The sequence below is a fragment of the Rhododendron vialii genome, chromosome 3a (assembly GCF_030253575.1).
Source record: "Rhododendron vialii isolate Sample 1 chromosome 3a, ASM3025357v1".
NCBI classification, from domain to species: domain Eukaryota; kingdom Viridiplantae; phylum Streptophyta; class Magnoliopsida; order Ericales; family Ericaceae; genus Rhododendron; species Rhododendron vialii.
In genome coordinates, this window is record NC_080559.1 from 11,965,088 (window position 1) to 11,980,104 (window position 15,017).

At 37.9% G+C, this 15,017-nt stretch overlaps 1 protein-coding gene across 4 annotated transcripts; it reads left to right on the forward strand.

The window, feature by feature from the left end:
• Positions 1–3,550: 3,550 nt before the first annotated feature.
• On the forward strand, positions 3,551–14,444 carry LOC131321024 (calcium-dependent protein kinase 1-like). Of its 4 annotated transcripts, none has more exons than XM_058352019.1 (8): positions 3,554–3,615; positions 4,342–5,231; positions 7,956–8,099; positions 8,182–8,334; positions 11,898–12,013; positions 12,129–12,296; positions 12,561–12,785; positions 14,091–14,444. In XM_058352019.1, exons 2-8 carry the CDS (start codon positions 4,358–4,360, stop codon positions 14,211–14,213), a joined length of 1,803 nt encoding a protein of 600 aa, XP_058208002.1. In that variant the 5' UTR covers positions 3,554–3,615; positions 4,342–4,357; the 3' UTR covers positions 14,214–14,444. The 4 variants fall into 4 exon arrangements, with proteins under 4 accessions (XP_058207998.1, XP_058208002.1, XP_058208001.1 ...); XM_058352018.1 differs by lacking the exon at positions 3,554–3,615 and adding an exon at positions 3,622–4,204 and having other exon boundaries at positions 4,254–5,231; XM_058352016.1 differs by lacking the exon at positions 3,554–3,615 and adding an exon at positions 3,622–3,806.
• The last annotated feature ends 573 nt before the right edge of the window (positions 14,445–15,017 follow it).

Genomic DNA, 15,017 nt, shown 5'->3' on the forward strand with positions numbered 1-15,017 from the left:
TTTTTTTTTTTTTGGCAAATGTGAGAAGTTGTATTCAACTGTGAGGCGAAAGTCTACACAACAAAGAGGAACCCCATGGGAGCAAATGAGCCCGTCCACAGACCAGATAAACCATTAGAGAGGGCAATTAGAGCACAGTAGGTACAGCCATATTTCAAACTCGCCTAGCGAGATCAGGTTCGTAGAAAATAAAACTAATACCAAGCACATGACCAACAAACCACCGGACTAAAATCGGACTAAAATCTGGACAGAAATCGGACTAAATCAGGACAAAAAACAAAATAAAGCAAAAAAATACACTTTCCTCCGTCATTGAGCAGCCCTTCTCTTGCCTAGTCCCCTACCGATCAAGCTCCCAAGTTGGTGACCCATGAAGCCACCGGCAACCACGTGACTGCAAACCCAGAAGCGGAGCGGCGGCAAACGGCAAGCGGTTTTGGTGGAGAAGGGGGAAGAGAAACCAAATCTGAAGGCAAGGATTGATCCCTCCCCTCCCGCCGCCCATATTTGGGTATAAACCCAAGGAAGAAGGAGGGGAAGGAGAAGAGGAAGTGTGACAGTTGTTTTAGGGTTAGAGAGGGGTGCTCCTGGTTTTTAGAGAGAGAATTTGTTATGTGACCATTAAATGTTTCAGATGCTAAAGTATTTTGTTAGTATAAATTACATTTGAGACTATTAAAAGAATTGCAGTAAATTGCATTTGTTTGTTCTAAATCATGGGAAAATATTCAAAAAACAAAAGAAAAACCAAAAGCCTTGTGTGTAGCGGCGGATTTAGAGATTCAATTTAGAGGGGCACCTTTAACTTGACAAGATTTTTTCACAACCAAAGCCAAAGTTATTTCCGGTCCATGTTTCATAAGATTTGAAAATTGTTTATTTGCTCTACCTTTAATATACAATTAACACATTGCCAATAGGTCTTTTTCCTAGTTAAAAAATATGTATACACAATTAACACATTAAATGCATGTACAAAAAGATAAAAATATACAATTAACACATTAAAAGCATATACTAAAAGAGAGACAAGAGGTGTTTTGTAAGGAGAGAAAATTGCGAAGCAAATTGATTCAGGGGTTGCTTATAATACTATTGAGACTAATGAGAATAGTTAGTTGATAATTTGCAAAATATCAAGGGCTCTAATGTAAATCTTAAGGGGAATAAATGAAAGATATTATAAATCTTTTGGGATTCACATATGCGTACGAGTTAAAAATTCAGGAAGAGTGCGTGACCTTCCTCCATGATAAATCAGCCCCTCCTCACATGAGAGTAAAACTACAAAAGATTTTGTGTATTTCAACTTGATTATTTTTTGGAGGGAAATTCAGAGGTAAATGGGTCAATTAATTGCAGAATGATGGACAAGTTTTTGGAAATCATAATGTCATGGAAAGAGAAACCTAATTACGCATACATGGAATGCACATTCGATGCGGACAAACATACCCCACACATTAAACTATGTCATTTTTTTTATGCCAAATCCTTGAACCCTTCGTCCTCATTCAGGTGCAATGTTATTGTCAAAGAGCGCCATATAATTTTCATTTACGATGTAACATTCAATCATAAAAAGAGCAATGTTATTTCTCTAAAATAAAAATATATATTACAAAAGTGCATTGTCAATCCAGTCGTTCTCATTGGAGTGCAATGTTATTGCCAAAGGGAGCCATGTAAAAGTTCACTTAAGGTTCAACTAAGTTTTCATACAAGAATTAAACGTAATTTTTTTCAAAACAAAGGGTGAGATTAAGACAACAAATTAGCAACCCAGTGGTCCTCATTCTGTTGCAATGTTATTTGTCAAACGGTTCTATGTAATTTCACTTAAGGTGTCGCATTTGTTCATACAATGAGCAAGATTTGTTACTGTAAGGAAGATTACAATTAAGACAATACATTGTAACACATAGCCCTCCCTATTCGAGCGCAATGTTATTGTTAAAGAGCCATATAAGTTTACTTGAAGTGCAACATTTTTTCATATAATGAGCAAATGTAATTCAGGTGCAATGTTATTGTCAAAGGGAGCCCATATAGGTGTAATAAGTTTTCATACAAGCATCCCCTAGGGGTATATGCATCTATTCAACTTTCCGTTTCATGTAAGTGCAATTAAAATTTTTGTTCCATGCGACTGGTAATTTCCAAAACCTTGACCATAACTCTGCAATTAGCTACCCATTTACCTCTTAAAAAGCAATTGCCCCTAATTTTTTCCTCCAAAAATTAAAAAAGAAGAAGTTGTAATCATCCAGAGATTGGACAGCAGAGGCAGAGCTGTATAAGGCCCGAGGCGGACTCGGCCACCCCCACTTGAGAAATTTTTACAAATATTATATTATATGTAATTTAATTATTGTTTATATAATTATACTATGGAAATCTATAAAAACCAAAATAAGTTTGATTCGATCTAGTCAAAAATCAAAGTTATTTTACATCGTCATACTGTATTATTTTTTCCAATATATTTCAAAGATGAAAATAAAACACATGGGCGTTGCAATTGCCGACCTAAAAATGACATAGTATTATATCAGAAATGCTACACACACATACAATCTGTGCACAGATTGTGCACAGATTTTGTTGTGGGGCCCACCACGGGTCCCACACAAATCATCCGAGCCGTTCATTAAATGTAAAATATTTTTTCAAGGGTTCCCGTAAAAAATAATCTCAATCCGATACCTATAGATGCTCGATCCAATCGTATAACTTTTCATTATCCGAAAATCTGAATGAAAAGTTAGATGGTTGGATGAAGCACCTATAGGTATTGGATTGAGCTTATTTTTTACGGGGACCCTTGAAAAAATGTTTTACATTTAATGAACGGCTTGGATGATTTGTGTGGGACCCGTGGTGGGCCCCACAACGAAATCTGTGCACAATCTGTGCACAAAAATCTGTACGGGTAGCAGGACTCGTATTATATACATTGTATTAACGTGCTACAAAAGCCGTAAATACTGAGTACGTTTGTTAATGGAAATATTTCACTTAAGTCGGGCTTCTCGGATTAAAATTCTAGCTCGGCCACAATTTTGACGATGTTCAAAATAAAAAAAATTCTAGACTGACGTCCTCCCTCCATGATAAATCCGCCGAGAAAAAATTCTTTACACCGCCGATGTAAATATTTATTTTTTTCAAATCAATTGCACTGCGACACGTATTAAAATAGTGGTCCCAATTAATAAAAATGGCGATGTGGTGCAATGCAATTGATTTGAAATAAATAAATATTTATATTGACGGTGTAAAGAATTTATTCTCAAATCCGTCCCTCCTCACATGAGAGTAATAAAACTACAAAAGATTTGGGTATTTCAACTTGGAAATTTTTCCTCCAAAAGTAAAGAAAAAAATATATCCATTGGACGATGAGGAAAAAAATTCTACAGATTAGACTAGACTTATGTGACTCAACGCGTTTTCCTTGCGGGAACCGAGTCAAACAGACACAACTGTCCGAAAAAAAAAAAATTATATATGTATATATATACATACACACACTTCTATCCACTTCAATTCTTCCAACCAAAAAATAAGAAAGAAAAATGGTATAAAAAATCAGCAAGGACCCAGAAAGAGGTAGCCTATTTCCTCTCTCAATCCAACTCCTTAGTTGTCACCTCTCTTGTTGTTTAAGATCTCAATCTCCTCCTCCTCTTCACTGCTGTACTTTGGTAACACTTTGACTTTCCATGTTGAACCTTTCTATAATCCAACATAGGGACCGTTTTCCTTTGTGGGTTTGATTTGATTTGATCTTGGATAAGTAGGTATACTCTCTAACCCTTTTAGGGTTTTTCTTTTGCTTTCTTCCTGGGGCTTGTTTTCTGGGTTTCTTATCTTTCTGGATATTTGTTACTATAGTATTTGCTAATTGCTTGATATCTGTTTGAAATATTTGGGTTTCTTTCTGGCTTAACTGATGTTTTGAATTGCTTTGGTTTTGGTTGATTCACCTGAATCGGTATTGTTTATGAATTTGATTTACTTACAGTTCATGTTCTGGGCTAATTTAGGCTTTCTTACATTCAATTGAGTCAGTTATAGTTGGTTTGACTTGGATATAGTATTGGGGTTTTGTATAAAACAATCTTATCTTCTTGAAGCAACATTAAATAGCTAATCTAAGCTTTTTCATTCAATCTTGGACAAGTTTAAGTTGGTTATAGTGGGTTTGACTTGGGTATAGTATTTGGGTTCTGATAAAAAAAGAGTAGATCTCATCTGTTCTTTCAAGATAAGAAACGAAGTTAGATCTTAATGTTGAAAGTGAAGTTGGGGTGTTGAGTCGGTATTTGATTGTAGCAAGGGTTGGGTGTCAATGGGGAATACTTGTGTTGGACCAAGCATTACAAAGAATAGGTTCTTGCAATCGGTTTCCGATGCCGTGTGGGGGTCCCGATTGCCGGAAAGCTCAATGCTTACAACCACTGATGGAGAAAGTGTCCCCGAGACGCCTACAACCGCAAAAGAACCTGAAGCCCCCATGAGTGTTCAGAGTAAACCACCTCGACAAGTGACAATTCCAAAAGTGGAAACAAACGAGCCAATTCCGAAAGTGGAAACTAAAGTGACAATTCCAAATGTGGAAACGAAGGTGACAATTCCAAAAGTGGAACAAAAACAAGAGCCATCACCACCTCCCAAGAAGCACATGAAGAGGTTGGCTAGTGTAGGGCTTAGGACAGATGCGGTTTTGCAGAGGAAGACCGGTAATTTGAAGGAATTTTACTCCTTGGGGAAGAAACTAGGACAGGGTCAATTTGGGATGACCTTTCTCTGTGTGGAGAAAGCTACGGGGAAAGAGTATGCATGTAAGTCGATCGCCAAGAGGAAGTTATTGAGCAAAGAAGATGTGGAGGATGTGAGGAAGGAGATTCAGATAATGCACCATTTGGCTGGCCATCCAAACGTGATATCGATCAAAGGTGCTTATGAGGATGCCGTGGCAGTTCATGTCGTTATGGAGTTGTGCGCTGGGGGTGAGCTTTTCGATAGGATTATACAACGTGGTCATTATACAGAAAGAAAGGCTGCTGAGCTTACTAGGACCATTGTTGGAGTGGTGGAAGCCTGTCATTCTCTTGGGGTTATGCACCGTGACCTGAAACCGGAGAATTTTCTCTTTGTTGACCAGAAGGAGGATTCGCTTCTCAAGACAATTGACTTTGGATTATCCGTATTTTTCAAACCAGGTATATAATACTCCTGATATTGTTGAATTCTATCTTGTTATGACTTAAACAGGTAATATATGTTATGATTCTAAATGGAACCATATGGAAAATGGCATTATGCGTCATGTTTCCGAAGTAGTACACCGCACGATTTGTTGGTTTATGAAGTGGAAATACTTGTTCTAGATAACCACAGTTATCTTGGTTGTTTTAGTGAGATTAGGGTTACTCATGGTTTTACTATGATGAACTTTCTGTTGTATATTTCGGTAGTCAAGTTAAAATTTATGAGCAAAATTTTAGTTTTTTGTCTCTAGAAAAGCTTATAGTATGTGTTACTACTTGATACAGTGCCTTTCGGCTCATTGTATTTTGTGCTGTTTTTAATGTACTGTTGTATATTTTTTTCAGCACAGAGATGGTGTACAAAGAGGCCAACAAACTCGCATAATTGTCATGGAAATTTTCTTGACTATGTCATGTTCGTTGATTACTTCTTTTATTACAAGCATCTGAATTACTTCAAACTATGCCGCAATCACGCTAAGCTCAACTGATAGTCCCATTAAGGGAACAAATAAGTAAGCAAAGAATCCCATTCAGGGGAAGAATGACCCCCTGACCTCCCACTTGGGAGCATGCTAGGGTGGTCAACCGAGCTAACCCCAGTTGGTTTGATTGTTGACTACTTCTTTAATAAATATTACTTTGAAATAGGAGACGATAGTTCCATTTTTTGTTATTGGAGCTGGGACAAATTGAGTTTCTAAGCTTGCTGTTTGGATTGCAAATATAGCAGTCATACCACCGGAGATGTCTAATGCCTTTGTTTTGGGGCAAATCACATATTTTTTAAAGAACACCTGTTGATAAACTTAAATGTATGCATATGCACATAGCATCCAAAATGAAGACCTACTTTAGTTAATGACTTGACTTTTTTCCCTAATTTCTATGATTTCATCTGATCTTCTGCAAATGTATTTTTGGAATTTCATTTTCTATTATGTTGGGCTTTTACAGCTGCACTATACATGAATTCTTTGTTGCATCGAGATCCTTTTTTCATTTTGTGAGTTGTGTAGCTTTGATGCCACCATGTAATAACGTCTAACATATATAGATTTAGAGTTTAATGGGAATACAATATGCCATTCTGAATGCTGTATGAATACAATGATCCAGCAATCCTACCATACGACTTCTATGTTTCTTCATTGCTGCATTTTTGTGCTTGGATTGCTTAATTGCATTTTGCATAAGCAAGAGTTGCTTGTGAGGGGTTGGCATTCTCTCTTTCGACCCGCTGATATCTTTGTGGTTCTCTGAGAAACAATGTTGAGGCATCATGACTTCCTTTGGCTGGAGGGATGGATTAGCAGGAGGAAAGTATGAGAGGGATGAAATGGATACTCATAGAGCAACATTTTCTGTTTTCCCCTTGGTTTGGTTTAGCAGGATAGAAGGGGAAGGGGAAGGAAGACGTGTCTTTTTAACAATTACACACTTGTGTTTTGACTTTTGATACAATTGTATTGTTTGAGAGGGAAGGTGGAAGTAAACATTTTTATCTCTTCTTCCTCTTTCATTATGAGCTGAATAAAAATTGGCTGTATGAATTCGTAGATATCTCTTTCTTTTGCTTCTCTTTAACTCCTACTAAGCAAAGGAAACCGTCTTCATGCTCCCTTTCCATCCTTAACCTCCTCTCTTGTCCTCCATGTCAAAATATCTCAGGAGAGTGAAGACATACCTGAAATAGGGGAAGGGAATTGTTGAGAGGAGGTTGAATGTGGTTAGATGTAGTGAACAGGTTTGTGGATCAACCTAAACGATTATTTCCTTGTATGCTGGGTCAGTAGATATTGTTCAATATTTCGTACTTCATAATAGAAGCTTGCAAATCATCTTTAGCCCATGTAGTCATCAATTGACTACTTTTGCTAAACCATATAACTTTATTTTATGTAAATTTTTTAAATTTTTTTGATTACTGTGCTTTACTTTCTTTCTGCTCCTGTTTTATGTTGAGATCATGATATTATTGAACGTGAGATTCTATTTGATTCGACATTATTATTTCGTGGACCAGGGGAATAACGGTTTTGAAGGTTAAGTTTAATTCATAATACCATCAGTTGAGTTTCTAAAAGCTTTTTTTGGAGTAAGATTTGGTCAGTCGAGATTCTATTCCATTCGACATTAACCTTTTCCCTGGACTGGGGGATTGACAGTTTAGAAGGTTGAAGTTGAACCATTGGATAAGTTTGTAAAAGTAATTTTTTTTAATTTTTTTTAATTTTATGGAGGATGATTTGGTCAGTTCAAGGTGTTTTCGATATCTTAGAATAAAAAGAAAAATAGTACTAACTTCTAAGTTTTGAGGTGAATTCAGTCAGCAATATCAAGACTAGAATCATGCTAGTGTATTTGGTTCTGGACTTACATTGTAGGAGTAGCGTTTGTCATCCAAAATTGACTGTACTCCATGTGTTAGAATCCTCATAAATTATTTCTTCAAACTCTTGGTTGCATTGGTTCTTGTGAAATTCAATTCAACTACACCAGTTTAGGTCATCTGCATGTCACGCGCTGTCTTTTTTCGGTACAGTATGTATTTCATTGCCTCTTATTTGGTTTCTCCACTCTTCCTTAGGTCATTTGAGTTGACAGTTGCTGTGTGATGCTATAGATTTCACTCTCCCTAGTCTAAATTTCTGTGTGACTGATTGATCATTCCAGGTGAAAAATTCAATGATGTAGTTGGCAGCCCATATTATGTTGCCCCAGAAGTGCTGCGAAAGCGCTATGGTCCCGAAGCTGATGTCTGGAGTGCTGGGGTAATTGTTTACATTCTCCTAAGTGGAGTTCCTCCTTTCTGGGCTGGTGAGAATTTTGGAATTCCTTGCCTATGGAAATTTGCATTTTTCCGGTGTTATATTTCACCTGCCCTTCCACATGATTGTAGAGACCGAACAAGGAATATTTGAACAAGTTCTGCATGGTGATCTCGACTTCTCGTCTGATCCTTGGCCAAGTATCTCAGAGAGTGCAAAAGATATAGTGAGGAAAATGCTCATTCGAGACCCCAGAAAGCGCATAACTGCACATGAAGTTTTGTGTGAGTCTTTTCAGATGTGTTGATTTAACTTATTTACATTGTGACGTTAGGACCATTTAATTCACAACTCGGAATTGTTCCTGTCCTACACAAGAGAGGAACAAGAAAGATAAGTAAAAGGGAAATTCTATTGAGTAATGTTAGTCCTTTCAATCATTGTAATAAATCATATTTTTCATCTTCATGGTATACCATACAAACTCCTGCATCCGAAGCACTAGTGGAATCTCACCATATATTTGAATTTGGCAACATAGATTTGAACTTGGCAATGGCAACCTAGTAGGTGTTTTTTTATGGGAGATCATTGCATGAAATATATGAAACTGCGCAGTAAGCATATGGGAGCTCTAAATACAATTCATGAAACTTGGAAGGTCTTATTATAGTTAGTTTGTCGTCTTTCTTTTCTTACTGATGACGAATTAAAGGACTCTTGAGTATTGGTTATTGTAAACTTTCAAACATGTGATCATTGTGATGACATACCTCTTAGCTGTTGGGAAGTATTAACCACAATCACATCCAAGCGAACGGAAGCACCCACAAAAATAAACACTCACACGTAGAAAAAGAAAACACCAAGTTTACCTAGGCCGGGGGCGAAATATGTAAAATCACACCCCTACCTGAGCTTCTAAGCTCAAGGGTAATTTAGCCCTCTCTCATTGCCTTTGCTCACCATTACTTTTTCTCCCACTCCTGACATCTATGTTTGACTCTCCCATCTTCTCTTACCCCTCCTTAGTCCTTAGGTTCATATTAAATCCCAATTAATTGAAAAACCAACGAATAGTAATGCCACGTGAACTCCTATTCTCATACAAATATAAATAACACACATTGGATTCTAGTGGATTCCGAACTCCACAATCCCTATCTAAATACATGTAAACCAAATCTATATTGTACTCCACCAATTTTAGTCCAACTCAAAAACTACACGGGTGGATTTAAACATAATCCCTCTACCCATGTGGGGTAATCGTATCCGCACCCCCTAACCTGGATGTCCTTTACTCACATGCTGCGTACCCGTCGTGACTCCACCTCTCTTCATGCTGCGGCCCATGAACTCTGGACACATATTTCTTAAGGTGTATTCGCCGCCTTGAACAAAACCCAGAACATAGATCTACTTCCTTTTTTTGTAGGGCTTTTCCTTCGTCTCAATTTTTGAGAATGTCAGCAACCTGTTGTCATCCTCATTGTGCCCACAATCCTGCTCACCATATGCTCGCGCTACCCATGCGCCACCAGTTGCTCGAACTATTCACCCCTGAACTTGTACTTATTGCCTAATGCTTGACACTCACTCACACTTGTCACAGCACAATCCCAACGAGTCTGCACAAGTTCCCAGTCATGCTCATGTGTGCATCCTGCAATGGTTGCTCGAACTTTTCTCCCATTGACTTGTTCTTCTCACCTAATGATTGAGGATTACTACGCTTGTGTCTGCACAAATAGCCAATCATATCCACTTGGTCTTCCTTCTTCATTGGAATAGATTTTGAATGAACCACCTTGATCATATGCGCTCACTCATCGCCACTCAGTCTTTCAATCCCTATGAACTGACCAGAATTTAATTTTTTTGTCCCAATCGGTGATGCTGTGTTTGAATGAGTTTTTGAGAAATTTTTTGGGGTTATGAGTGGAGAGAGAAATAGAGTAATAATTGGAAGTAGGGGTAATGAGTGGTGAGAGATAGAGAGAGATGAGAATAATGATTGGAGATAGGGGTAATGAGCGTAAAGTAATGATTGGAAGTAGGGGTAATGAGTATTTTTTGAGTAAGAATTTTAATTTCCAAAAAATCAAACCGAGCAAGGCATGAATCTGCAGGGCCGTTGATCATTTACTTGTACCACAGCAGATTACAACACAATGCCTGCGTCTCTGGCTAAACAACTTGCATACCCATGCTTTAACTCCGCGCCTTGAATTTTTCTGTTGGAAATACGCAGATAGAATAAATATAACCTGGCCATCACCTCAGCTACGATGTGACTTCCAAATGCCTTCAACCGGATTCACACACACAAACACCACCCCCCCTTCCCTTTTATCTTTTTCTTGGGTTTCATTCTTCCTGTGCTTTAACTGCGCCAAAGCCCACTGCACCTTGGGTTGGAAACATGGCTATGATACCAATTGTGGTGAATTATTAACCACAATCTCATTCAAGCCATAAAAATAAACACACACACACACACACACTCAAAGAAAAGTTCCCACCAAGTTTACGTAGTTCGGCCCAAAACATCTACATCCATGGGAGAGAGAGATTCCTTTGATAAAAATAGAGTATTACAATGAGAGATTGGCAAAATATGTGAAACCCCCACCCCTATCTGAGCCCCCTCGCTTAAGGGTAGTTGAGTCCTCACTCGCCCCCCCGTTATTTTCTCTGACCCCTTCTCTATTTTCTCTTGCATCTTCTCTTACCACTCTCTAGGTTCCTATGAGTGTCAAATAAAGAATACCCAAAGAATTTAGTCCATGTGAAATCCTATTCCCATGCACATTTAATTCCTAGTGGACTTTGAATTCCCCCATCCCGATCTAAATACACGTTGATAAACCAAACTTATATTGGACTCCACCAATTTTAGTTTAACTCAAACACCACATGAGTGGAGCCAACACTAACTCCATGGCATTGAAGTTGCCTGCAGTAAATACAGAATTTCCGTTTCCTGAACAACTGAATAGTTTCATAAATCATCTAGGCAATCGGATTTTTGACATTTATTGTCTCTTAGTTTGCCTGGCTAATGAAAGTTTGGGGCAATATAAGTTTTCCATCTCTAATTATAATTAGTAGCCTTCAATCCACAATTGTGTAGGTCACCTTATCTGTCAATTTTGGACCATAAGTTTTGAATCAACTCCCAGTCAGAATTTTATACAGTAGAGTAAATGCACGACTCTTATTGTATGGTATGCATTTGGGCAAGTCAAATCTCTACTAGCTTAACTACTAGCTTAAAAGGGGTATGAAGAGAATAGTTGCTTGTTTCCAGAGCATAATGGCTTTTTTCACTACCCATTCCCTTCACTAGATTTTCAAGTAGTGTGGTTTCAAGATTGATTTTGCTTATCTAAAGGATCATTCTAACCAAGTAGTCTCGCCAGCTATTTGTCAAGAAATAAATATTTGATGAGTTTGTACAAGCTTTAGTCATTCTTTCTTCTTCCTATTCTTGATCACCTTTTTAGTTCAAAATGAAGGTATCAATTTTCTTTCCTGCTTTGAATGTATTGCAGATGACTTACGCGGGTTTATATTTGGTTGAAAACTCCGTTTTCAGTTGGTAGTTTGCTTCTTACTTTGCATGAATTTGCTTTTTTTGGATTGATAATTTTCTATTTTTCTCTTCACATTCGTGACTGTCCAAAATGTCTATGGAAATTTTATATTATCTGCTCTATTTGTACCGTCCTGTAAAACCTAAATGTTGAATTTGTTTTCATGATTCAATCCTGAAGCTTCCTGTAAATCTGCAGGACATTTACATGGAGAACCTGTTCTAATATGAATTTTAATTTCCTCACAGGCCACCCTTGGGTTCAAGTCGATGGTGTTGCTCCTGACAAGCCTCTTGATTCTGCAGTTTTAAGTCGCATGAAACAATTTTCTGCCATGAACAAGCTCAAGAAAATGGCTCTCAGAGTAAGTCAGTGCACTGGAAATTCTTGTCCCATAAAGTCTTCCTTTCATGGTTGCTTATTTTAAAACCTTCTTATGATTGTTGATCCATTAAAGAATAATGTGTTTTTCCTCGCAGGTTATTGCTGAGCACCTGTCTGAGGAAGAAATCGCTGGCCTGAAACAAATGTTCAGGATGATAGACGCAGACAACAGTGGTCAAATTACTTTTGAAGAACTTAAGGCTGGACTGAAAAGAGTTGGTGCTAATCTTAAGGACTCTGAAATCTATGATCTAATGCAAGCTGTAAGTAGCAGTCTATCTGATAAAAAGTATCGTTTGTTTTGTGAGCTAAATGATACAGTATAATTGAAATTCTTAAACAATGCTGAGCAGAGGTTTGGTTTTTTGAATGGTCAAAATTTGTTTTCTTATACAATGCTGAGCAGAGGTTTGGTGTTATTGACTGTAATATATTGAAGTGTTTCTAATGTTCTGTAAGGGTTTCTAATGCCTCCAATACTCCAACGTAAATTGTGGCTGATCCTGCTGCATATTATGAAACTGCAGGCAGATGTCGATAACAGTGGAACAATTGATTATGGGGAGTTCTTAGCTGCGACATTGCATCTGAACAAAGTTCAGAAAGAAGATCACCTGTTTGCGGCTTTCTCCTACTTCGATAAGGACGGAAGTGGTTATATCACCCCGGATGAGCTCCAACAAGCATGCGAGGAGTTTGGCCTAGAGGATGTTCGATTGGAAGAAATGATCCGAGAAGTTGATCAGGACAATGTAAGTTGTTCACCTCCATTATTATACCACTCTAATAGTAAGGGTGTCGGGTGCGAGTGTCTGATTCATCTAATTTTTATCTAAAGGACCAGGAACATGTCAGTATATTAGTATTCCTAGTATAATTCTAAGATACGTGACACTTACAAGGTCTCTTGGGGCATTTGATGAACAATGTAGGATTGTTTTTTTTCTTAAATGGTAAAGTCAAGCTAGTCTACCGGGCAGTTAGGATGCCTCAGCAATATCAAAATTAACTTGCCAGGTGAATGTCCAAATAGACATGTCAAACTCTGGTCCCATTCCCTAGTGTCTGACACAGATACTTCATAAAGCTAAAAGAGTACATTTAACATAGGTTGTGACTTGTGGGTGATTGTAGGTATGCGGGGTTACTCTTCAGGGATGGGCCGAAGGGCCAGGCCTTGAAGAGTTTCCTCATCACTAGAATAAGTTTGCTTACACAGTTACACAGAATGGATTGCAATTGTCATAGCATGTTTATGAATACAGGAAAAGTTGGATGCAGAGAACCAATATTTGAACACTGCTAATTCAGCTGAAAACTTGTCCAAGTTTGTGAATTCAGTCAAGATCTCAGTTCATTTGATGAAATATTTTCTATCTACTTTGCCATGTAATAAGCCATTCAGGTGAGACCTGCAAATCCATTCTAGTCATTCTGAGTTGTGGTTTCCCGATGAAAAACCAAATGCGTGTCAAAATTTTGTGCCTTTTGGTACGTGTATATTTTAGACACTGCGCATTTCACTGACATCAATCCAAGTTCTAGGGTTAAATTTTCATTTGCAAATTTTATCTTGAATTTGAGTTTCAGAATTATATTTGACACGTACGATGCTTGAATGGAAGTCACAACACGAATAGTGAGTGTCCGTGGCTCGTAGGTTATATTCCAGATCCAAGTTGATTGCAAGACTTGGATTTGTTAAGTTAACAGTAGTCCCAAAAGCTTAACTTGGTATCAGAGCTCAGGTTGCAAGAGTATTGGGTTCAAGTCTCTCTATTTGCTTTATGTCCCTGTTTGCATTATGTTTCTCACCTTCCATTTTATCACAATATGTATGGATGTTTGCATCTCCACGTGCAAGACAGGGTTGCACGTGAGGGAATGTGTTAGATAGCTTGATATACATTGTTGGGCCAATTTCCCAACAGCTTAAGCTTTTGGGACTACTTGTAACTTGGACAGGATTATGTTACTCTAGTATGAAGAAGTGCCAGTTAAATGTAGTTAAATGTGCTTAATAACTGATTGTTTATTTCTGGAACAATTTTTTTCAGGATGGGCTAATAGACTACAATGAGTTTGTCGCGATGATGCAAATGGGAAATGCAGGTGTTGGTGGAAAGAAGGGCCTAGAGAATAGTTTTAGCATTGGGTTTAGAGAGGCATTGAAACTTTAGAAACCACTTGCTTTGGTGAGGCTTTTGATGCTTTGTCATTTTTTCATGACCTATTTTTCTTTTTTCTTCTTTTTCGTCCGAACGTATATTTACAGAGTTTGGATATTATAGAATGAAGCACCAGAGCTTAACAAAGAGGCAGGAGCCTTTGCTAAAGTGTATACCTGCTTTGAACCCATGCAACATTTTGAATTGGTTTTGACAATGAATCCAGCTCTATCATCTTGAATACCCTTTTGTGTGTGGAAAAATGACTAATTTGTTGTTATTACTTTCCACTTATTTGTCCTCGCGTTTTCCTTTGTTATAGCATCAGAAGGTTAGAAAATAGGAGAAGGCTCAGCAGTTGGCCTCAACTGCAGCGTGCAGATGCCTGTTTTCAGGCTTGTGCCGGGTCCATTTTAATGATTTAAACCGTTATACTTTGTCAAGCGCGAGCTTCAATCTTGACAGAAATCATGTTCACTGGATATTGATTACACATTCAGATTCTTTTGAGAAAATGGAATCGGGAACACCCGGATCAAATCCTCTTTTTTTTCCCGTTTTTTGTCGAAGAAAATGTGTTTCAAAAATATATTTATCGATATTCAGATCTCATATTGGCAATGAATGGCTCCCGATCGTTAGTTGCCGAGATGAGATCCGAGCTGTCGGATGCATCGCACAGCATAGCACCAACCCGAAGTCCATTTTTATTATGTTATAGGAATTTCCACGCCAACCCGAAGTCCATTTTTATTATGTTATAGGAATTTCCAACTATGTCGAGAAAAGTTTTTTTTTCCTGGAAAATAATAGTAC